General features: G+C 33.1%; 8 protein-coding genes across 8 annotated transcripts; 4 read left to right on the top strand and 4 right to left on the bottom strand. All coding sequences in view use genetic code 12, as the record gives it.

Annotated features, from left to right (window-relative positions):
* Positions 1–1,877: 1,877 nt before the first annotated feature.
* Positions 1,878–8,483, top strand: CD36_71380 (cellular morphogenesis/bud emergence/cytoskeleton organization Rho GTPase activating protein (RhoGAP), putative; the record flags this gene model as incomplete). The annotated part of the gene is made up of 1 exon (XM_002421312.1): positions 1,878–8,483. One exon carries the CDS (start codon positions 1,878–1,880, stop codon positions 8,481–8,483), a length of 6,606 nt encoding a protein of 2,201 aa, XP_002421357.1.
* Positions 8,484–8,637: 154 nt separating this feature from the next.
* On the bottom strand, positions 8,638–9,858 carry CD36_71390 (purine nucleoside transporter, putative; the record flags this gene model as incomplete). Its single annotated transcript, XM_002421313.1, has 1 exon — positions 8,638–9,858. The coding sequence occupies one exon, from the start codon at positions 9,856–9,858 to the stop codon at positions 8,638–8,640; it is 1,221 nt and encodes a 406-aa protein (XP_002421358.1).
* Positions 9,859–10,658: 800 nt separating this feature from the next.
* Positions 10,659–11,795, bottom strand: CD36_71400 (purine nucleoside transporter, putative; the record flags this gene model as incomplete). Its single annotated transcript, XM_002421314.1, has 1 exon — positions 10,659–11,795. One exon carries the CDS (start codon positions 11,793–11,795, stop codon positions 10,659–10,661), a length of 1,137 nt encoding a protein of 378 aa, XP_002421359.1.
* Positions 11,796–12,396: 601 nt separating this feature from the next.
* On the top strand, positions 12,397–15,783 carry CD36_71410 (DNA repair protein, putative; the record flags this gene model as incomplete). The annotated part of the gene is made up of 1 exon (XM_002421315.1): positions 12,397–15,783. One exon carries the CDS (start codon positions 12,397–12,399, stop codon positions 15,781–15,783), a length of 3,387 nt encoding a protein of 1,128 aa, XP_002421360.1.
* A 50-nt stretch (positions 15,784–15,833) lies between these two features.
* On the bottom strand, positions 15,834–17,345 carry CD36_71420 (conserved hypothetical protein; the record flags this gene model as incomplete). Its single annotated transcript, XM_002421316.1, has 1 exon — positions 15,834–17,345. The coding sequence occupies one exon, from the start codon at positions 17,343–17,345 to the stop codon at positions 15,834–15,836; it is 1,512 nt and encodes a 503-aa protein (XP_002421361.1).
* A 229-nt stretch (positions 17,346–17,574) lies between these two features.
* On the top strand, positions 17,575–18,705 carry CD36_71430 (cytochrome oxidase biogenesis protein, putative; the record flags this gene model as incomplete). Its single annotated transcript, XM_002421317.1, has 1 exon — positions 17,575–18,705. The coding sequence occupies one exon, from the start codon at positions 17,575–17,577 to the stop codon at positions 18,703–18,705; it is 1,131 nt and encodes a 376-aa protein (XP_002421362.1).
* Positions 18,706–18,989: 284 nt separating this feature from the next.
* On the top strand, positions 18,990–19,331 carry CD36_71440 (mitochondrial membrane protein, putative; the record flags this gene model as incomplete). Its single annotated transcript, XM_002421318.1, has 2 exons — positions 18,990–19,012; positions 19,088–19,331. The coding sequence occupies 2 exons, from the start codon at positions 18,990–18,992 to the stop codon at positions 19,329–19,331; spliced, it is 267 nt and encodes an 88-aa protein (XP_002421363.1).
* Positions 19,332–19,570: 239 nt separating this feature from the next.
* Positions 19,571–21,550, bottom strand: CD36_71450 (vacuolar protein, putative; the record flags this gene model as incomplete). The annotated part of the gene is made up of 1 exon (XM_002421319.1): positions 19,571–21,550. The coding sequence occupies one exon, from the start codon at positions 21,548–21,550 to the stop codon at positions 19,571–19,573; it is 1,980 nt and encodes a 659-aa protein (XP_002421364.1).
* Positions 21,551–22,503: the final 953 nt, after the last annotated feature.

Below are 22,503 nucleotides of genomic sequence, written 5' to 3' on the forward strand. Positions count from 1 at the left end.
ATTGTCAACTCATGTTAGAGGTTAGAAATACAATGGTTGACAAATGACACCATGCGCTTTCTTTTTTTGTCGTTTATTTTATTTTATTTTATTTGCTGCACGTCCAAAACAGAATAAAATGTAATTGATTGTTTAATACTTTCAACAATAGGAACCACCACCTTACATTTGGCAGACAACTGACAGACAGGGTACTTGAAATAATAAGAGAAAGGGTCAATCGACTGATGTGCTTTGAATGAATGATTGAGCTAAACAACTTCATGTTTAATTGAAGAGTTGCCAAAAATCTAAAAGATTACCTTACTAATCAATCAGTCAAACACCAGAAGTTATCAACTTGGTAAATAACGCAAACACCCTATTAGCCACCATTTATCAATTGATTGATTCTGTTGAAAACATTATTCTCCTCTTACGAATTGCTCAATTATTAGTCCATATATACAGACAACCCAATTACCAAACAATTACGAGCACACCCAAGCAAGACAAAAGGTCTTTTTTTTTTTTTTTTTTTTTTTGAGAAAGTTACACGATCCAAATATTAATTACTGGCGAAATTTATTAGGGTTAAGATATACACGTCAATTTACATATTGAAATTATTTGACTGGATAATTTGATTTGATTTGATTTGATTTGATGTGATGTGATGTGATTTTAAATTACGTTATTGATTTAACATTCCCGTTTTGATCTAATTTCATATACTTGGAATATATACTCCCACCCAAAAATAAAAGAGGAAGTTTCTATCAAATATATCCAGTGACATGTTAGACGATTTCAAATCAATAGACCTTTTATCAAGTTGTATAATGGAGCAGTTATTGAAAGTTCAATGATTGTTTTAATTGAAGGATTTTTTTTTAGACGATGTTTATAATCGCTTTAATTATTTCAGTTTTTCTTTATCTTTTTTTTTTGTCTTTGTTACTCGTTGATTTTTTTTGTCTTTGTCTTTGCTTCCTTTTCGTCTTTGATTACGTCCCGCCTTCCATTCCAGTTTCCTCCCCTCCTCACTTCCTTGCCATTTTCCACCACTAACGAGAGCCTGATAATGGTATGTATATAAAAGTCTACAGATATTATCTGAAAGGGATAGAAAATAGTGTATGGCAGTAGCTACATTTGTTACTGTTGCTGTTGTTATTGCTGGTGGTGGATAAAAATAACAATGTATCAATTATTATATCTTATTTCTAATTGTTCAACCTTGACAATAAACATTCCTTTTCTTTTCTTTTCTTCTTTTCTTTCTGTTGTTATTTTTGTATTATCTTTGTTGTTATTGAATTGTACTTAAATTATTTTAGACGTACTTGAGAAAAGAGACTTATGCATTATACATATATAAGACACAAAATGGGAAATATATTCAGAATGGGTGGTGGACAACAAGAACAAGAAGAACAAGTACTAGAAGAACAACAAGAACAACAAGAACAACAAATTAAAATGTAAGTTGGTTTTATTTTTTTTTTCTTGTTGTTGTTGTTGTTGTTGTTAATATTTGTTCATTAATTAACTAATTTATTATATGTATTTTGATTTTCGTTTCTTTCATTTTCAACAAAATCTTTTTTTTTTTTTTTGTTTTGTTGTTTTTTGGCGACCCGTCCTATTTCTTATTTCTAAAATTTTAAATTTTAAATTCTTTCTCTTTTTTTAAAAAAAATTCTTACAACTTGTTCATTTCATTTTATTGAATTCATTTCAGTTCAGTTCAGTTTACTTCAGTTCAGTTCAGTTCACTTCATTGATTCATTCATTTAGTTCATTCATTCTTTTTTTTTTTCCTTAAATAAATAAATCTATTGGGATTCTCCAACATCATATCTTTAACAACACCAATTGATAAATAATCAACCATCATGAGAAAGATTTGGAATAGAAAAGATAAAGATAAACGAAAGAGTGTTTCTCACGATACTACTAATTCCCCAAGTATATATTCAAATCATCACCTTGATTCTAATGAACATTTACCTGCACAATCACACCAACAAGGATCAGATCAATATTCTGATCACAATCACCACCGCAACCATCAACACCACCACAACCACCACAACCACCACAACCACCTTGTCCATACAGAGTCACATGAGGAAACAGCTAGTTTTGATTATGAAGATATGGCATCTATACACGAACAACCATATTCTTTATCAGATAAACAGTCCACAACCAGTACATCAACTTTGTCTGCAACTACAGGTGCTTCAACATTGGCAACATTGAATACTCAACCACATACTTATACATCATCAACTAGAGGAGGAGGAGGGGTTACAGGTGTTAGTGGCAGTGGCAGTGGTCCAGGAAAGAAACTCAATTCTCCTCCGTGCCAATCACCAGTTGCACCTAATGTAAAATTGAATTCATTAATTAAACATGATCATGATACGACTGTTGCAAAACATTCTTGGGTTAATGGTGTTTTCAATGGGAGTGAAATCAATGAAAACAACTTAAAGTTGTTTCGTGCTGAGTTGAAAGGATCACATTTGTATCTTTATAAGGCACCATCAAACTTGAATGTCAAGAAATTCCGATTACAAGAACCTCCTATACCCAAAGAAGTCGAAGCAATGATGAAGAGTAAGAACGATAGTAGCAGTAGCATCCATAATTTCAATAATAGTTCCACTTCATTGGCTAACAGCAACAGTATCAATGAAAATGTTATTGCTGATCATCATATTGACAATGCAACAGTTGAGACCAATACTTCAACCCTAATTGATACAAAACCATTAGATATCTCACAAATCAGTAGTCCCATTGTTCAAAAAGCTCCTAGTGTACACCCTCCTCCGTTGGGGTTGAGGAAAAACTCCACCGTGGAAACTACAACAATTCCAGTCAATAGAAATGTTTTTGAGGCACCTTACCCTAGCAGTATTCCTAACACACCAGTGACTGCACCACCTACATTACCCATAACTTCTTCTATAGATATATCAGAGCACAACATTACATATTACAAGGTTGAAGTCCCCCATCCAGATTTACTATATGACTTTGATACACATCGATTTTCTGCTCCATTTTTCAAGGATGGGAAAAACACATTAGAAGCAGTTTTCCACTTTTTATTATTCAATCAAGATCCTTTGGATACCCGTACTATCAACACAATAGTTGATGTTTTACCCGTTCTACCAGATTTTGGGAAAATAATGAGGTTTTTCTCTCTCTACGTGCAAAGCATATTTGAGAAGAAATTTGATGGTATGACAAACTTGGAGTTGGTTGTTGCCAGAGTTTTACAGGTGTTAAAAAATTTGGAAGAACATTTTGATGGATTTTTATTAAAATCTGATATTGCCCCCTATATTTTGAAAGTATTGGAAATGATTAATCATTACGATATTGAGGATATCACTATTTTCAAAAACAAAATGCTTCAAAAGCAACAAGTGTTGATAGATTTGCTTAATAATGATAACTTGCCACTTAATGTTCAACCATTTCAAGACTTGAATTCCACAGTATTTATGAAAGAAATTAATTTGATTGATTTTGCCTATACTATCAGTGAAATTGATTTAAAGTTTTTTGGCAATTGGAATTCCAACATTGATAAATCTTTATTACTATATTCTTCAATTAGTGATGACACCAATCGAGATTTTTTCTACAAAAAGAACCCCTTAATATTCAATAATGATTATCACGTTCATTATTTGTCAAGATTGTTGGTAAACCATTTGTTTGTGGAAAATTCGAGCACCAATATGAGTTCAGCTAATTTGGAAAACAAAGCGAGATTATTGGAAAAATGGATTGATTTAGGGTGTTTATTAGATAAATCAGGAAACATGTCATCCTGGTTGGGTATATCATCAGTCATATTGTCTCAACCCGTTTTAAGATTAACCAAAATCTGGTCGTTAGTGGCACCAGATTATATTAGACTATTGAAAAGTGATTGGTCACCAGTTTTGTTTGAGTTGGACAGAAGATATTTGGTTAATGAATCTACCATTGACCATGGCAAGTCAAACCATTTGGGTAACGAAGAATCGAGAGATTTGAGCACCAAGGACTCTTATCATATCATGGCACCAAGAGGTTTAGGAAAAATTTACCCTAAGGAAAGAGTGATTCCCTTCTTTGGAGATTTAGTAATTAACAACAGTGGCAACACTATAGATAAGAGTATTGATATTTATGAAATTGAATCGATATGGAAACGAGTAAATTATTCCTTTGATAGGTGGAATCACTATTTGGCCAACTTGACCAATTATGATGAAATTATCAAATATAATGACGATGTTTTACGTCGATATGATTCTATGGGATTTATATTTTCCAATGAAAGCTTAAACCAAGTATTATATTTGGGCCCAAATAATAGTGACGATAGACAACTTGAAAATGTGCCATCACCAATAAAGCACCAAGAATTGAATAATGATATAAAGAACAAACTCTTACGTTTGATTGAATTGAATTGTGATTCGATAAATATGGAGAAAATCATGAAATTATCTATCAACTTAGAACCAGAGCTTCCAGAAGCGTATTTGGATGCCACTACGTCCATTTCTGTTGCCCCATCAACACCACATGAATCAACAATATTGAAAAGCAATTTTAATAGGTCTAATTTGTCTGTTAGTTCAATCGAATCATCAGTCTCCCTTAGTGAGACACTGTTGAGTGAATCTAACCCTGCTTCTCGAATTCCTAGCTTTAACAACAAATTTTTCAAAATTGATCTAGGGAAATACGATGAGTTGATGAATACAGGTGACAAAACAGACCCACAACCATTAGATCCATCTGTGAACAAGCACAATTTTGTTATTGATAATGAATTGACTTTCAGAATTGATGATTTTATATCTGAATTGGATAATAGCTCTACTAGTTCTGTTACTGGTAGTGGGACTGCTGCTGGTGGTGGTGGTGGTGGTAGTAGTGGCTATGACGATTTTGCTGGAGGTGACGACGACGATGATGTTCCAGGTTTGGGTATCGATGTTGATGATATTTTGAATTCGGATAAGTTCACAAATTTTCTGATGTCACCAAAGGCTAATAATTCCAAGTCTTCTAAAAGGAAATTAAGTATCGATGGAAGTATGAAAAAAATTTACAAATTTATTCCTAAATATGCCACTGTTGACAGATTGATTGACTTGTTGTTACTCGACTCCAAGTATTTCCACCGTGATGTTCATCTTGATTTGACGGAATATAGATTTGTGTTTTTATTAAACTACAATTCATTCATGACAACAAAGGATTTGTTAGATAAATTAGCACACAGGTTTGTAAATTCAGGAAATGCAGTGATATCGGTTATGAAAAAGAATTATTTACTCAAAAAATTGAACCATGAATCCGACAGGACGAAGATGGAACCAAACTTCAACCAGGGAACCCCACAATTGGCTATGAATTTCCCCAACTGGAATTTGGATACTGCAGTAGATTTGAATGAATTGGGAGAGGTTGACTATGAATTGTTACTCAAGATTCAGATCAATATATTGAAAGTGTTGATTGTTTTGATAAATAATTTCTATTCCAATTTTTCTTTGGATTTGGCCAATAAGAGTATATTAATCAAATTACTCAAATTGTTTAGCAATGAAATTTTACAGTGGTACAACTCAAACAAAATCGATAATACTTTGGAGAAATCGTTTGAGAGTTTGGTAACTTATTACAAGAAATTGAAAAAATTGTTTGTGAAAAAAACTTACAGACCAGTTGAAGTGCTGAAATTTGATGAATATTTGATTTCTGAATTTAGATTCAACAATTCTCTTCACGAAGTGCCGATGAATAGAAACTTACCAAGTCACAGAAATGTTCATAAAATCGAAAAGTTCTTGTATAAATTCAACAAACTATTAGCGGTGTTTTACAAAGGAATAAAAACCGAAGATTGGGTTAGAGTGTACAAGATTTTGGAAAACTCGTTTGAAAGAAATTCCTTATTAGATTTCAGCTTACAAAAACCCACAGTACTGGATGACCAAATAATAGTCTCCAATATTTTCAATTTTTTCGAATCTTTGGTCATTCCTGATGAACGTCAGTTGTTGTTGAAAAAATTCCCACTTGTTTTCCGTAAATTGTTCAAAGTGTACTTTAAATTCAAAAGCTATTTGTTGGTGCAATTGACTGATTTGAATATAACCACTGATGAGAGATTGGATAGAATGAAGACATTGTTGATAATGGCTAAAGTTTCAAAATTGAAAATGAGTGATAATCAATTCATTTTTGAAGGTAGTGGTAATATTCCATCTTGTATTGAGACAGCAATTATTAATGTGATTTATTCACCAGAGAGTCGAAGATTTTCCAATTTATGGGTACGAGCAGCACAAACATTAACTCATCGTGATGGGAACTTTGATAGTGTTGAACTGTTGTTGCCTCCCAATATCACCATCAATGATTTACAATCGACTGAACCATTATTGCCATGTTTTGGGTGGATTATTGAGAACTTAATTGAAACTGATAAATGTCCTTCCTATTATAAGAATCAGATTAATTTCAACAAGAGATATTTGATTTATAAATTGATTAGAGAATTAAGTGTGGAGGATTTTGAAGGCGAATCCGGTTCTAATGATTTCAGTTTTAATGAATCTCGTGAGTTTGACTTTTTATTAAAATTGGATGAATCATTGGTGAATCAGCAAAATCTTAGAGAATTTGCCCCAATTGAAAAAGCTGAGATTTTCCAGAGAATTATGAAAGAACAACATCAAATATTAATTATTGATAATCAAAAGAAACACATCAGGGATTCAAAACGACTTATCAAGGGAACAAACAATTTATCTATTCGTTCTGCCACTAATAGCAGTTTCATCAATATCCATAGTGGAATCAGTACCAGTAGTAGCACTGTAACTGCCACCACCACCAATACTAATAGCAACAACAACAACATTAACAATAATAATACTACTACTACGAATAATAATGTATTAAGTGGAATGCACAATTTGACAAGAAAAACATCAAATACATCTTTGAAGCGTCAGTCGTTATCATACAAATCGAGCTCATCGTCTAGATTTAAAATAAGTGGATTATTTACCAAATCAAGACCATTTTCGTTAACTGGGAACACATCTGCTCCGGAAAGAGTTGTTAGTATTGAGGAATTACCAAATCCAGAAGATTCTATTGAACCAAAGCAAAAGCCATTTGTCGTGATACCTTTAAAGAACAAAAAGATTTTCCCCGTGTACCTTATGCCGTTGTGTTTTAAGATCGATTCTGAAACAACTAATGATCACTACTTTTTCCAAGCGACAGGTGATACTGATTTGAATGAATGGTTAGTTAAATTGAATTATGCCAATAGACATTGGTTTTATTCGCGTATTCTTAATAACAAGACTACAAACAACAATCTTGTCTTTGGTGTACCAATTAGTTTTATTTGTGTAAGAGAATTATCTGTTGTTCCTAAGTTTTTGGAGGCCATATTCCATGAAATTGAGTCTGAGGGAATCAAAGATGTTGGTATTTATCGTATCAGTTCCTCAATCAGTGAATTAACTAGCATTAAGCAAACGATAGATAGGACAGGCACTATCAATTTTGATGAACGAGGTTATGATACTCATGCTTTGACTAGTATTGTCAAATCCTATTTCCGTGAATTACCAGATTCGTTAATAACTGATGATGCTATCAGTCAATTTTATGAGTTGAAATTGGAACAAGACAGTAAAAATCAAAACCAAGATCGTGATGCATTTGATTTGAATGCATATCAGAAAATTTTACACTCTTTACCAGTGGTCAATTTCAATACTTTGAAAATATTGGTAAAACATTTGAACAAAATCAGTGAACACAAAGAAGTCAATAAAATGACGACATCTAATATTGCTACTGTGATAGGACCTGCATTGACAGAATCTAGTAATTTGGATATTTTAATTAACAATTTTGGATTTATGAATTTGGTTTTAGAAAAATTGATCAATAATTATCATGGTGTTTTTGACGATAGAGAAGATGATACTAATAAAGAGGTTGAATCGGATTTGAATCACGTGCACGAGCAAAATTCAGAAACAGAGATTGACAGTGGTCATGAACTTGAACAAGAGCAAGAGCAAGAACATGAGCATGAACATCATATTCAAATTCACATCAAGCCGGAACGTGAACCTGAACGTGAACACAAACAAGAATATGATTATGGTCTCAAGCATAACCATGAACATGTTGATACAAGTGTGGATCTGAAAGTGGTAGAAAGACAATTTCAACAGCAGCTGGAACTCGGACAAGATCGTGACAATATCCCACGTAAGAAGAATGTTATTCAAAGTGGTATTGAATCTAATGATGGAGGTCATCTTACAAAAGTTGTTTCAGATGAAACAACAAGAAACAACAAGACAGTCACGAAACCTAATCAAAACTTTATTGGTGAAGGGTTCTCCCAGGAAGAAGAGCTTAAAGTACAGTTTTGAATATAGTATTTAATTTCTATTGCACACTTTGTATTTATAGTAGTGATAATGATGGTATAATTTATATATATATATATATATACGAATATTTTAGAAATGTTTTAAATAGAATGTAAGATAAAGTGAAAAGAAAATTGGGGTGTTAGGACTATTTTTAAGCAGTATCAAATGATTCTTTACCAAAATCTGGTTTGCCACCTAAGGTTGCAAAGATATCGCCAACATAATTTTTGGAAGAGTATTTTTCACCACTTTCATAAACTGTTTCCCAATTTTGAACAATATCATGAATAATTGGGGTACCAGCAATAACCAAATTTTCTAAACTTGCGGAAATACCACCATCACTTCTATTGAAGAAATATTCATAAGCTGACATGGATGGAGGAGGTCTTGAAAAATCAGAAATGGTTCTCATAATCATAACTCTATCATAATCTACCAACCCATGTTTGGCCAATCTTGTCATGACCTCTAAAGTGGCATTATCTTCTTGAGCAGTAGAACAATAAGTAGCCGATCCATTAGTCATTAATGAAGTGAAATTAGCAAAATAATCGTTCAATACATTACCTGTGAAATAATTATCACTAGTTAAAGAATCACATTTAACCACTTTAGGTAATCCTTGAGCAGCAGTTTCATTATATAATTTTCTAAATTTGGCATTACCTTCAGTACCATTATTTAGATGAACTTTAGAAGCTAATTCAACGGCTCTATCTCTTAATTTTTCATTGACTTCGAAAACTTCAGTACCATAAACGTTTCCTGGATAAGTATTTTGATTGTCGGTACCATATGGAATATAACCTGAAATCCAATCTGGATTAGTTTTATGATAATCTTCATAAGCCAATTGATATTCTAATCCCACTTGGATGGCATATTTAGCAAATGTAACTCCACCAAGAGTAGTATAATTTGGTTCACCACCAGCAATCCCACCAACTAAGAAATAAGTTTTAGTTAAATCAAATAATGGATTTAAAGTTAATGCTGAAATTGAACTAGCAGCATTAATTTCCCCTTCTCCAGTAGTGATTTGACAAATAGTATAATTTGTCGTACAATGAATATCAGGATAAACTGGTGATAATCCCGGTATAGTAATATTATGAACAAAATCCATAGCTTTTAACCATGGATCTCTTTCTAAACTAAACATGGAAATAATAAATGCTTTTGGTTGATAAATGGCAAATGGGTTCCCATATGATGTTTGAACATGATTGTTTTTGGTATCTGGGATATCTTCGGATAATGCAGTTTCATTAATGGCTCTTTTCTCCATCACCGCCACAGGACTGGCAATGGTAACGGTAACCAATGTAGTAGTAGTAGTGGCTAATGTAAATAAAGTAGATAACTTCATGGAAATGCAATTGTTATTATTAAAGTCAAATACCGAATGCTCTTACTTCTTTCCCAAAAGAAGTTTAGCAAAAGAGAGATGTATAGATCTATATATATATATAACATTTATTTATTTATTGTTCAATCAAAAAGAGCCGTGAAGAGAGTTAAGATGAGGTACATTGTTAATAATTGGTTGTTTTTTTTTTTTTTTTTCATTGTTCCGAGTTTCATTTCATTATATTATGTTGTGTGGTATTTCTTTTATCTTTTAGTAATTAAATTAAATTAAATTAAAAACTTACTGATAAAGATAAATTAAACAACAGTAATGATTTTGTTCCCAAATAGGAAAACTGATAAACTATTGTTGTTGTTGTTGTTGTTGAAAATCTGTTCCAATTTTCCGATGGAACGGCAAAATCTCTCTCACATATTTAGGATGTCCGCCAACAGTTTGACCCTCAACAGAAAAAAGCAGGCACGGCATCAAATAGATAAAGAATTAAGAACAATACTAGGAACAAGATGGAAGAAGTCAACTATACAAATATTTAAAAGTGTAACGGTATTGATTGTATTTTACTGTTCTTGTGTATTTGTGATGAATTGTATTGCCTTTTAGTTTGTGGAATCTTTTTAGGTCATCTCAATTTGTTTACCAAATGGACTGTTTGAGTAAACAATAAGAAGTGTGTTCTGTTTGTATTAATTTAATCTATGTAATAAAAAGAGATCTATTTTTGACTTCTGTAATTATGCCATTGGCTTTGATTCAAATGGTAGCTGCTGTTACTGTGTGACATATAGCTGGTAGTATCAACTGATGTGATAAGAATCTTTACCAAAATCTTTACCTTGTTCACCAAGTGTATTCAAAATATCACCTAGGTAATTCTCTGCTTTGAAAGATTGACCATTTTCGTATAAACTATCCCAATTGTTAATTACATCTTCAACAAACGGCCAACCACCAATATACAAATTGTCTAATGCATGTTGAATACCACCTTTAGGATATTCATTGAAAAACTCAATTGCGTCAATTGATAAGTCTTTAGGTTTCGCAACAAAATTAGAAATTGTTCTCATAATAACAATCCTTTCATAATCAATCAAGCCATTTTTGGCAACTCTAATAAATGATTCCAAAGTAGCATTTTCTTCTTGTGCACTTGAACAATAATTTGCAGAACTATTAGTGATTAACCGGGCATAGCTACTAAAGTAATCATTTAACACATGTCCTGTGAAATAATTATCACTAGTCAAAACATCGCAAGCTAAAATAGTTGGAATTTTATTGGCAGGACTAGAATATAATTTTCTTAAATTGACATTATCATCATCACCAAGTTTTAACAATTTTTCATTTTTAAGGGATAACTCCATGGCTCTGTCCCTTAATTTCTCATTTACTTCAAAAACTTCAGTACCATAAACTGAATCAGGATAGTCTTGAGGATGCTTTGTCCCATAACTGAAATATCCTGCGGTCCAACCTTCCTTATAATTCGTACTATCCAATTCTCGAGAGTCTATTTGATACTGTAAACCAACTTGTATAGCATATTTTGCAAATGTTACTGATCCAGTAGTTACTTTAGCAGGGTCACCTCCACCAATTCCTGCCAACAACCAATAAGTCTTTGAAAAATCAAATTTCGAATTTGAGATTAAAAATGCCACCGAACTGGCAGCATTTATCTCTCCTTCCCCAGTTGTAAATTGACAAATATCAAAATTAAAAGTGCAATGAACATTCAGGTATAAAGGATGTAAACCTGGAACGGTGATGTTGTGTTGAAAATCAACTTTTGAAGTCCATGCTTCTTCCTCTGGTTGGAACATTGACACTATCATTACCTTGGGAGATATTTGATGTGAAAGAATTGCCTGTGGGTAGCATAAGGCTTGTCTCAAAAATGCAATAACAAAAAGTATAAAGGGTATCATTCTAATAAAGTAAAGAATTCAGTAGAGGTAGGAGGAAAAGTGAATAAACTTTTCTTCTCTTTTTTTTTCTTTATTAGATAAGATAGTTGCAAAGTGAGAAGAGAAGATGGAACCTTTTTTGTTCAACATCAACATCAACAACAACGAGAGAAAAAAAAATATTAGTTGGTGCCAAAAGTGGTAAGTTGTCTTGTGAAATTTATTATATTTACCACCCCTATAAAAAAGACTTCCCTGACAACAGTATACTCCCCGTATTTAAGTCAAGTACTGTGCAGCCTCAAATTTAATATATATATTTTTTTTTCTTTAAAAAGAAGTTAACAACAACAACATTCCGATTATGTAAGCATAGCGTGTCTCGTCGTCACGTTCAAATTTTTTTTTTTTTTTTTTTTTGGCAATAGAGACGCGACTCGCTTCAAGGCTTTTCAGTTCACGAAATTTTTCTTTTTTCTTTTTTTGATTCTAGTAAACCATTATGCCAATTGCCAACAAGAACGCCAAAAAAAAACTATCTACAAAAACAAAATCAACAATCTATCAAACTTTCCATTACTAATTAGTGTAGTACCTTTATGTCAGTTTGAACATTATCCAAATGACTGTACCGTACAAAAGGAAACATGATACGGATTCTTTATTCGATGCGAGGAATGGGGGTGAAGGCGTGTCAGAGTATATGTCACAACTATTGATCAACTCATCTGATCAACCCAGAAAAAGAAGAACAATGACTCAGGTCTCTAGAAGAAATGAAGACGAAAGCAGATCAGAAACGGATTCCATCTCAGGCGCTGATTCGGATTCTGATGGAGAATCAGATGATGATGATGATGATGAGGACGAGGACGAGGATGATGAAGAGGATGAAGATGAGGACGACGTTAGTTCAGATCCTGCCAAGGCAGGAGTTATTGAGAAATTAACTTTGAAGAACTTTATGTGTCATGATTCATTTGAATTGAAATTGGGACCACAGTTGAATTTTATTATTGGAAGAAACGGATCAGGAAAGAGTGCGGTTTTAACTGGTATATCTGTAGGGTTAGGTGCCAAAGCAACTGATACAAATAGAGGAAGCACCATCAGAGATTTGATCAAAGATGGGAAATCTACTTCTCGAATTACAGTGGTTCTTAAGAATGAAGGATCTGACGCGTACAAACCAGACGTTTTCGGAAAGAAAATCATTATTGAAAGAAAATTACAAAGATATGGTTCAAACACATATAGCATTAAAAATGACGCAGGGAAAGTGGTGTCAAACAAAAAAAGTGTTTTAGATGAAATTCTTTACAAGTTTTCAATTACTATCGATAACCCACTTGCGTTTTTGTCTCAAGACAAAGCCAGAGAGTTCTTGACATCATCAAGTGATAAAAACAAATATGAATATTTTATGGATGGGGCATTTATCACTGATATTCTTGAAAACTATACAGGGATTTCCAACAATGTTCAAGAGTTGGATAATAAAGTGCGTCAAGCTGAAGCATATACCAAGGTTGCTAAGCAAGAATACAAAGCCATCGCAAAAGTCCATAATGCACATAGGACAAATGATGCATTGAGAAACAAATTGGAAATGTTGAATGCCAAGATCTATTGGTTCAATGTTCAAACCATCGAGAAAAAAATCAGCCAAGAAAATCGACAAGAAGATGCCTGCTTGCAAGAAATTAAAGAGGCCAAAAACCAGGTTGATGCATGTGAAAAAGCAATTGAGGCCAAAATTCCTAGAAAGAATGCTGCTGATCAGGAAGTTAAACAAGTGGAGATCCAAATAAGAGACATAGTAGAAGAATTTGAGCAACTTCGAAGCAAAAGATCTGAGATAAAATCAGAATTAGAAATTAATAAAAAGGAAACGAAAAAGAATATTGACGAAATGAATAGTTTGAAAGAAGATATTTCTAGGACTGAGACTAAAATAGAGCAAGAGAGAAGAAAGATCCAGGAATTACAAGGTGGTAACAAAGAAAAAATTGCTGAAGAATTGGAACAGTTAAACTCAGAAATTGATGAATTGGAAAAACAAATGGAAGACTTGAAAAAGCAACTTGGTCAAATTCAAAGTAACCCTGATCCAGAGTTAAGATCTGTTAGTCAACAAAAGGACAAATCAAAACAGAAAATTGCCGACTTACAAAACCAAAAGCGGCAATTAGAGAAAGAGTCGGTATCAAAATATTCACCTTGGGGTCCTCGTATGGTTGAATTAGTACGCGCAATTAAAAGACATCCTGAGTGGGTACAAGAGCCAATCGGCCCCATTGGTAGTTACATCCATGTAAAGAACCAATATAATAATTGGAAACCTTTGTTGTCTACCATTTTGAGCAAAACCTTAGACTCATTTATTGTCACCAATGAAGGTGATAGGAGCAGGTTGGACAGATTGCTCAAGCAATATCAAATACGTAGCAACATTATTGTCAAGAAAACAGAAAGATTGAACTACGCTTCTGGTAAAGCTGATTCTGCATACACTACTGTTTTAGACATGTTAAATGTGGAAAATGATACTATTTTGTTTGCTTTGATCGATATAAACTCCGTTGAAAAGAATGTTATTGTACAATCAGCCAGTGAAGCAAGAGAGTCGTGCAGGAGAAGAAACGTTCAGAATTCTTTGGTTCTTTTCAGAAAGGATTCAGGTCATAGAATGAGTTATCAAAATAACACGTTTAGACAAGATCCTATATACTACCAAAATGGAATGGCCAAGTTTGGTGTGGCTAATATGTCTGACTTGATAAGTGATATACAACTTCAATTGGATGAGGAACATAGGCATCAGAATGATTTAGAAAGACGGGCCAGAAGTATAAAAATGAAGTTGGATGCCAAAAGAGATGGTCTTTTATCTGAGTCTCGTGCCATGAAGAGAAACTTGGATCAATTAAAGAAGAACCGGAGTACTTTAGAAGATCAATTAGAAGTTGAAGTTGATTATTCGAATATCACCACGTTGGAAACAAGAATAGAAGATAACAATGAACAAATTCGTAGATTGGTTGCTTTGAACGATGCTTTGTTAGAGAATCTTTCCGAGATGAATGAAAATTTCAAAGATTTGAAACTGAAAATTGATGATTGCAAATTTAAGAAAAATAAACATGAAGTTATCCGAGAAAAATTTGTGAAACAATTAGTTGACATTGAAACCGAAATTGAAACACAAGAGGATCTTAAGAAGCGCTATTTATATAAGATAACTGAATTGGAGGATAGAATCAAAAGAGCTGATGATATACTAGTTGAAGGGTTTCAAAAATTGGAGGAGTTTGTTGCCAAAGCTGAAGAGCATTGCAGTAGAGACAGAGTTACCATATACCCTAATGATACCCAAGAGACAATAGCACAGGATTATCAAGAGACTCGTTATGATTTAGAAAGGGCAGAAAGTGCTCTTGGGACTTCTTTGGAAGAGGTCTTGGATCAATTAGAGAAAGCAAAGGCAAAATGTGACAAGGCAGAGGAGGAATTAGAGACTTTGAGTTCCACTTCTAGAAAATTAAATGCAGAAGTCAATGCTAGATTCAATTTTTTACACACTACAATTCAATCTTCGATTCAAGAGGCAAAGAGAACTTTTGAAAAAGCCATGTGGTTGAGAGGATTCCAAGGGACTTTGAAATTCGATTTTGCAGAAAAGACATTACAATTGAATGTGCAAACTGGTAATGATGAAAAGAAACGTACAGTTGAATCGTTATCTGGTGGTGAAAAATCGTTTTCTCAAATTGCGTTATTATTATCTATTTGGAAAGTAATGAATTCTCGTATTAGAGGTTTAGATGAGTTTGATGTTTATATGGATTCAGTCAATCGTTCTATCAGTATCAAGTTGTTGTTGAAAGAATTAAAGAGATATCCAAAATCACAGAATATTTTCATCACTCCTCAGGATATTGCTGTTGTTGGAGAATTAAATGATAAAGGAGTGAAAATCCATAAAATGTCTGCCCCAAGAGAGGAATAATGAGATAGAAACAGACTTTGAGGTTTATAACGTAATACTATATTTTTATTTTAACTATGTACATGAATAAAGTCATAATTTTTGGTATTGTGTGTTAGTTCACAAAGTCTTTCGTATTGATCTGGATCGACAAACAATGTTGCCTGTTGGTGGGAAGATTCAAACATTTGTAAGCTAGGCGTAAGATCTGAAACTGTAGTGCATTCATTAGACAACAAAACGAGTATGTGCGCTTGTAACACTTGAACATTAATATAGTCATTATGGATATCACGATAATAGTTCATCACCTCCTTGGCGAGTTCTATTTCTTTTGTAGCATGCAAAATACAAACAAAATTCTGATTCTTTATGAGGTTTTTTCTTGATATGGTGGGGAAGATGTGTGATAACGTTTTCAAATATTGAAGTGCCATATGTGGTTTATTGACATTGCATAATCCAGCAACTATGAAAAGGTTGATTGATTGATGGGACATTTTCGTTAAATGTAATAACTCTCTCATTTCCATGGTAGCCACTTTTTCAGTAATCAATGCTTCTAAAGCTGGCAAATCATTGACAGATATAGATCCATTAATAACTGGGTTACGTCCAGTTTTCGATGAAGAATAAACATTTCTATGACTAATAGGATTGAACAACTCAGTATTACAAATTTCAGCTAATAAATTCTGGTGAATATCTAAATCATATTTTGAATCTTTGTACGATGAAGAATTCTTATTGGTCTTGATGTTTTCATGTCGTTTGTGTACATTCTCCCACCCTGCCTGTAAAGCCCTGTTTCTTTTCACATCACTCTGATTATGGTTAAATCCAAAAGCTGCAAATAATTTTAAGCATTGCTCTAAATAACCAAGTTCGGCGTACGATTCAATTTGCAAAATCAACAAAGATTTGTAAATGTATTGTGAACGTAAAAAAGAATAAAATCGACGAAAGTATTGTATTATTCCACCAACTCTTGATGGGTCTTTGTTATTTCTAAATATACCTGCTAGAGCCACCAATGTAGATTCATTGATCAAGAATGGTATTAAATTATTTGTTTGTACCAAATAACTCGTTTCTTCGTAAAACTTCACATCATCAATTAATTCATGATATATCAAAGTTGCCCCAAGATAATCCCCCATACAACAGACCTTATCCATATATAACGCCCATAATTCATTGGAAATTTGAAAATTTTTATTTTCGTGCAAGAGTTGATGCAATAATGTAGTTGTTGCTTTTAAGTTGTTTGATAAAAGTAGATTGTAAACAAATATCTGTATAAACTCCGATTGCAAATGCTGGCCATATTTACAAATAAACTTAAATGTCTTCAAGCTGTCTGGTTCAGAATATAGCATTATTTGCAATTGCACATTTAATAATTTAGGGTGTTGTTCAATTAATGCATCCTGTTCTTCAATTGGCAATTGTACAAAGTGAGGTAGAATATCTGTAACTGTTTTAGGAGTTATGGGAGTTTGTATTGACCATGGAACTTTCATTTGAGAATATAATCTCAAATGTGGTAGTTTCCTCGGTCGTATTCGACAACCAATATTCATTCTATAAGTTGGACTTGTCAATAAACAAATCACCTTATTATTGTAAAACCGTTGGTTGAGAAAAAAGAGAGAAAACAGTATGATCAATAATGTGTAAGATCACACACACACACACACGACTTTTGAAATTTTTCATCAATAATTCTTTTTTTTTTTTTTTTTTTTTTTTTTTTCATTTTCGATTGAACTTTAAACCTAATAGCTATTGCCATAATAAAATCCACTCATAATGCTTAGATTAGGGTTGACCCGCTCGTTTCGAGCAACTTCAACATCATTGAGAAACGCTAGGTTTCCACTTCCCTCTAATATAGCTACACGTTCACCTTTATTATACTCATCAATAAGATTTAACTCGTCCTCCACAACAACAACCGGTGTAACTGAAATTCAAGATAAATTGACTTCATTTGATGATACCACCACTTCTGCAGTACTTGAAAACGTTACAAATTTACATTCTGATCAATTGGGTTATTTACAATCAATTGGTTTAGCTCAAGGTTGGGGACCAACAAGTTTGATTGAAAGATTATTAGAAGTTACTCATGTTTATACTGGGTTGCCATGGTGGGGCACTATTGTTGTTGCCACCATTGCCGTTAGACTTATTTTGTTTCCATTATATGTCAGAGCATCATCTAATGCAACTAAAATGTCCAAAATAAAACCACAAATTGACGAGTTGTTGCAACAAATTAAAACTGGTGATACTGTTGAACAAATGAGAGCAATGGAAAAAAGAAGACTTATTATGAAAGAAAATGGTGTTTCTACATTGGCCACTTTATTCCCCGCAGTTCAATTACCATTGGCATATGGATTTTTCCAAGCTTTGAGAAAGATGGCTAATCATAACGTTGAAGGGTTTTCCGATCAAGGGTATGCCTGGTTTCAAAATTTAATTGAAGTTGATCCATATTTAGGATTACAAGTCATTTCTGCTGCTGCCATTATTGCTGTTGTCAGAGTGGGTGGTGAAACCGGTCAACATGCTATGGCAGCAGGAATGAAAAAAGTGATGACTGTTGTTCCAATTGCATCTATTTTCATTACTAAAGGGTTTGCTTCGGCTATTATTTTGTATTTTGCGGTTAATTCAATTTTCTCCCTTATCCAAAGTTCCTTGTTCAAAAGTAGTTGGTTTAGAAAGATTGCTGGTATGCCTCCTAAATTGAGTCTTGCAGAAATGCAGGCCAATAATCCTAAAGCAAACCAATCTATCAAAGATATGGTGAGCAAGTTTGTGGATGATAGTAAAGAGAAATCCATTAAACAGGCAAGAGAAACTAATAAGAAATTGGAAGCTACTCAAAGAAGAAAAAATAGCGTGAATCAAGGGTTCATAAAAAGACATTAAAATAGTATAGGTACTTGTATATAATCTAGAAAACCGGTAATAAACCTGTAATGTATATTTATTTTACTCTTGCTGGGAGATTACTGCCAACACATAGAATCGATTTTTGGTATTGGTGTTGGTTTTGATCAAAATACTGCATATACATTTTCACTTTCAAAGTCCATTTCATAAAACAGCGTGATTGTTGAAGAACGACAGAAAAACAAGAACCCAAAACGAAAAATCGGATCTTAACATTTCAACAAATTCAGTATTAATCCACCATATTATAATCATTAGTCATGGGTAAATTAGTAGGAGCACCGTAAGTAAAAGCATTGATTTTATTTAAAGAAAAAAAAAAAAATAGTACATTTGATACTAACATTTTTTTTTTAAGAAAAGGTCATGATCGTTACAGAGATCCAAAAACTCATCAAATCACACCAGCCTTGTACAGGGTAAGAGCACCATTCTTTTGGAGAAATACTATTGCATTATTTGCTGTCAGTAGTATACCGTTAGCTGTTTATTTATATACATTTAAGAAAATGGGAGATGATGATCTTGGTGATATTCCTATTCCACCAATCAGTGATGAAGAATTACAGAAGTTGAAATTGGAATACGAAAACCAAAAATAGTCATGATGAAGACATGAGGTGAGTTGAATATATTAATTTAGTGGGTTCTTGTACATATGCTGTTTATGATGTTTAAGGCTTTATTTTTTTTGAGTAAATCATATATATGTGTTTACAATATATTTGTTTATCTATTATAAGTAAATGATATGGCGTTTCTCTGTGTGCATTAAAAAGTTTTCATTCTATAAAATAAGTCTATCAATACGTTATTTTTCTTTATTTATTATTTTTGTTTTCTAAGTATCAAAGTATTTCGAAACTCCTCTTACTGGATAAGGGGGTTCCTTCTCTGGCGGGGCATTCAAGTCTTCTAAAAAGTCATCTATGATATCAGTTCCTGTAGGACTTTCTCGTTGTTGGTAGTCTTCTTGGTTGTTCATTTTGCTTTCATTTTGTGAAGAATGTAATCTATCCTCTTCAGTAATCGGGTACTCATCAGTAAATGAACGTTTGAACTTTGTTTCCAGTGGTGTTTGATATGAGAGTTCAAATGAATTAATTGGTTCTGTTGCTGATTTTTTCAATGGTTTAATCTGGCTGTATAACGGAGTTACGCTTCCTTCTGGATAATCTGTTTTTATCGATCTTGAAAAATCATCCACTGATCCTGAATATGTTGAACTTGAATTCCCAAAAGGGTTTGTTATCAGTTCTGCGAAGTCGTCATATTTGTGTCTGTGTGGATGGTCTTGTGTGTAAGATTTCGGTAAGGGCTGTACTGGTTGGTCATATGTAGTCAAAGAATTTATGTCTTGACTGTTCTCGTCGATCCCAAACCCTAGCGTTGCAGTAGGGGGTTTCCTCGTGGGCTTGAAAGATGATGATAGATTCTGCTGGCCAATTTGTTCTGAAATGTCAGTGATAGACCGTTTTGGTGGGTTGTTTACGTGGGCTCTAGATGTGTCATATGTTAAGCTCGTTGATCGTGGTTGCTTGTACATCAAGTCTTTTTGCTCCTCACTTAAAAGCGAAGCCTGTGATCGTTGTCTGGATTTGTAAAGCAGTTGTTCATTGTCCACCACGGAGTCAACTGATCTAGATTTCTCTATTATACCATAACTTGGTTGAGTATATTTCTCCCTCAATTGACTTAGACGCTTCCCAATACCATTAGTTTGATCATTAATGGGTGAATACACTCTTTGCTTGCTGTTGTCTCCAAAATCGTCTCTGGAATTATTGGCGGAATTTGATCTATCTTTCATATAATTCAATGGGATAGTTGATTCCTTGGTGGCACTGGTATCTGTACGGTAAAAAGTCTTTGAATAGTCATTATAACGAGGTGGACGGTCTTCCAACACGGGTAATTGGGCAATTCTCTCTTCTGATAATATACCTTGTTCCAATAACACTTTCTTTGGCTTGTGATGCAATCTAACAGCATCAGCAATGCTTTCGTTAATCAAGTGGCAGCAGTAATCTTTGAAACTTTTATAGCCATCATTACTCAATTGAATTTTTAATGGGATGTAACAAAGCATCCCAAATACAAATCTCAACAAGAATATAGCATAGATGAATACCGACAAACACATGAAACTCAAAATGACAGATAAGTACAAGTTTGTATTGGCAATTTCTTCAATATTATTCAAAATATTGTTGTTTAACTCTCCACCAGTGGCATAATATCTTAATGTCAATACATTAATAACTTGTCTTGGGGTGTCAGCCACTAATATTTGTAATGCATTGTCTATCTCATAATATGTTAAAAAGCAACACCAATCGAAAAAATGACCTTCATTTATACCGTTTAGTAAACAAAAATTGTCATAATATTTTATCAGATAAAGTCTTTTGGCTATGGAATTTAGATATACCAAGGCAATGTTTCTTGTCCTTGCAATATGTATGGTCCATATCCAATGATAAAGTAGTAGCACGAACTGAAATATTATACAGCCAGTAAAAATCCATTTGGCAATGGAATATGCATATGGCTTGTAATCGTCAGTAGCCCATCTGTGGAAAACAAGAATATTTAGACACGAATAGATATCTGTGGCTAATAATGCAAATGATAAAAAGATTAACACCCACATGTAAAAATACCAAAACAACGTGGAACAGTTGTAATTACGGAAATTATTCACTCTTATAACATCAAATGTCGATACATCTAAATGGTATTTTTTAATCTCATTTTCTACATTGAAATGATCATTTTTTGATCCCGATAAATAGCTGTATCTCTTGTTTTTGGAACTCATGTTTCTGTGGGTTTGGTTCAAAAGTTTCAAATGATTGTGGGGAATGAGAGCAGTTCTATTATAGTAATGGAAATCTCTTGTAATGGGATGTTATATATCGATCCTCTTGTTTCCCAGGGGTGCTTGATGCGTTGTTAAATATATTACAAGATGTGGCAAAAAAAAATAAAAGCAAATGTGGAATGTGTGTCAATGTTATACTTTAAATGGACAACTGTGATTTGAGGATTCTATCGATATTAAATAAATGAAAGATGAAAGTAAAAGAATGTGGTGGGAAACGTTCAACTGGTAATGAACTTATTGATTTGATGCAACAACACCAAAACAAATGGATAAGGGGATAAAAAAAAAAAAAAACTAGTTGAAGTTTAGTTTGGGGAGATGTTGTTTTTTGTTTTTGGAAATTAAAAACTAAAAATAAATCCTGTTTACTGAAAGAGACAACAACAAAAACAACAAAAAAATGACTCTACGATCTTTCGATTTAAAACATCGTACAGTTTTTGAAACTAACCAAAACACAAAAGTTATATATTGATTTCTAGACTGAAAGCTAGAGGAAAGTTCGTGTTTGTAATAGACTGGACATCTTTAGTTAAAGTAGATTGGTACATTTATTACAACCTCAATAAATAAATATTCACACAATCTTAATCAGCCGTGAAAAAATATGAAATGTTTCAAATATGTTTTAATGTTACAATGATGATTCTCTTTGCAGTTTTACTATTTTATTATTATTTGAGTTTTTAGTTTGTTTATCTTACTAGTAACATTCTGCTGCATCTATTGTTAGACGAGAAACCGTATCTAAGAAATTCACTAATGGAAGCTTTTCCAATCTATTCTTGTAGTCAACATCATCATTTTGCTTGGAATGATAGATAGTTCTGTTTAATGATCTTTTTTCTTCTAGAAGTGAGGATTGTTGGTGTGTCTTATATGAGTCG

The sequence above is a fragment of the Candida dubliniensis genome, chromosome 7, assembly GCF_000026945.1.
Source record: "Candida dubliniensis CD36 chromosome 7, complete sequence".
NCBI lineage: Eukaryota > Fungi > Ascomycota > Pichiomycetes > Serinales > Debaryomycetaceae > Candida > Candida dubliniensis.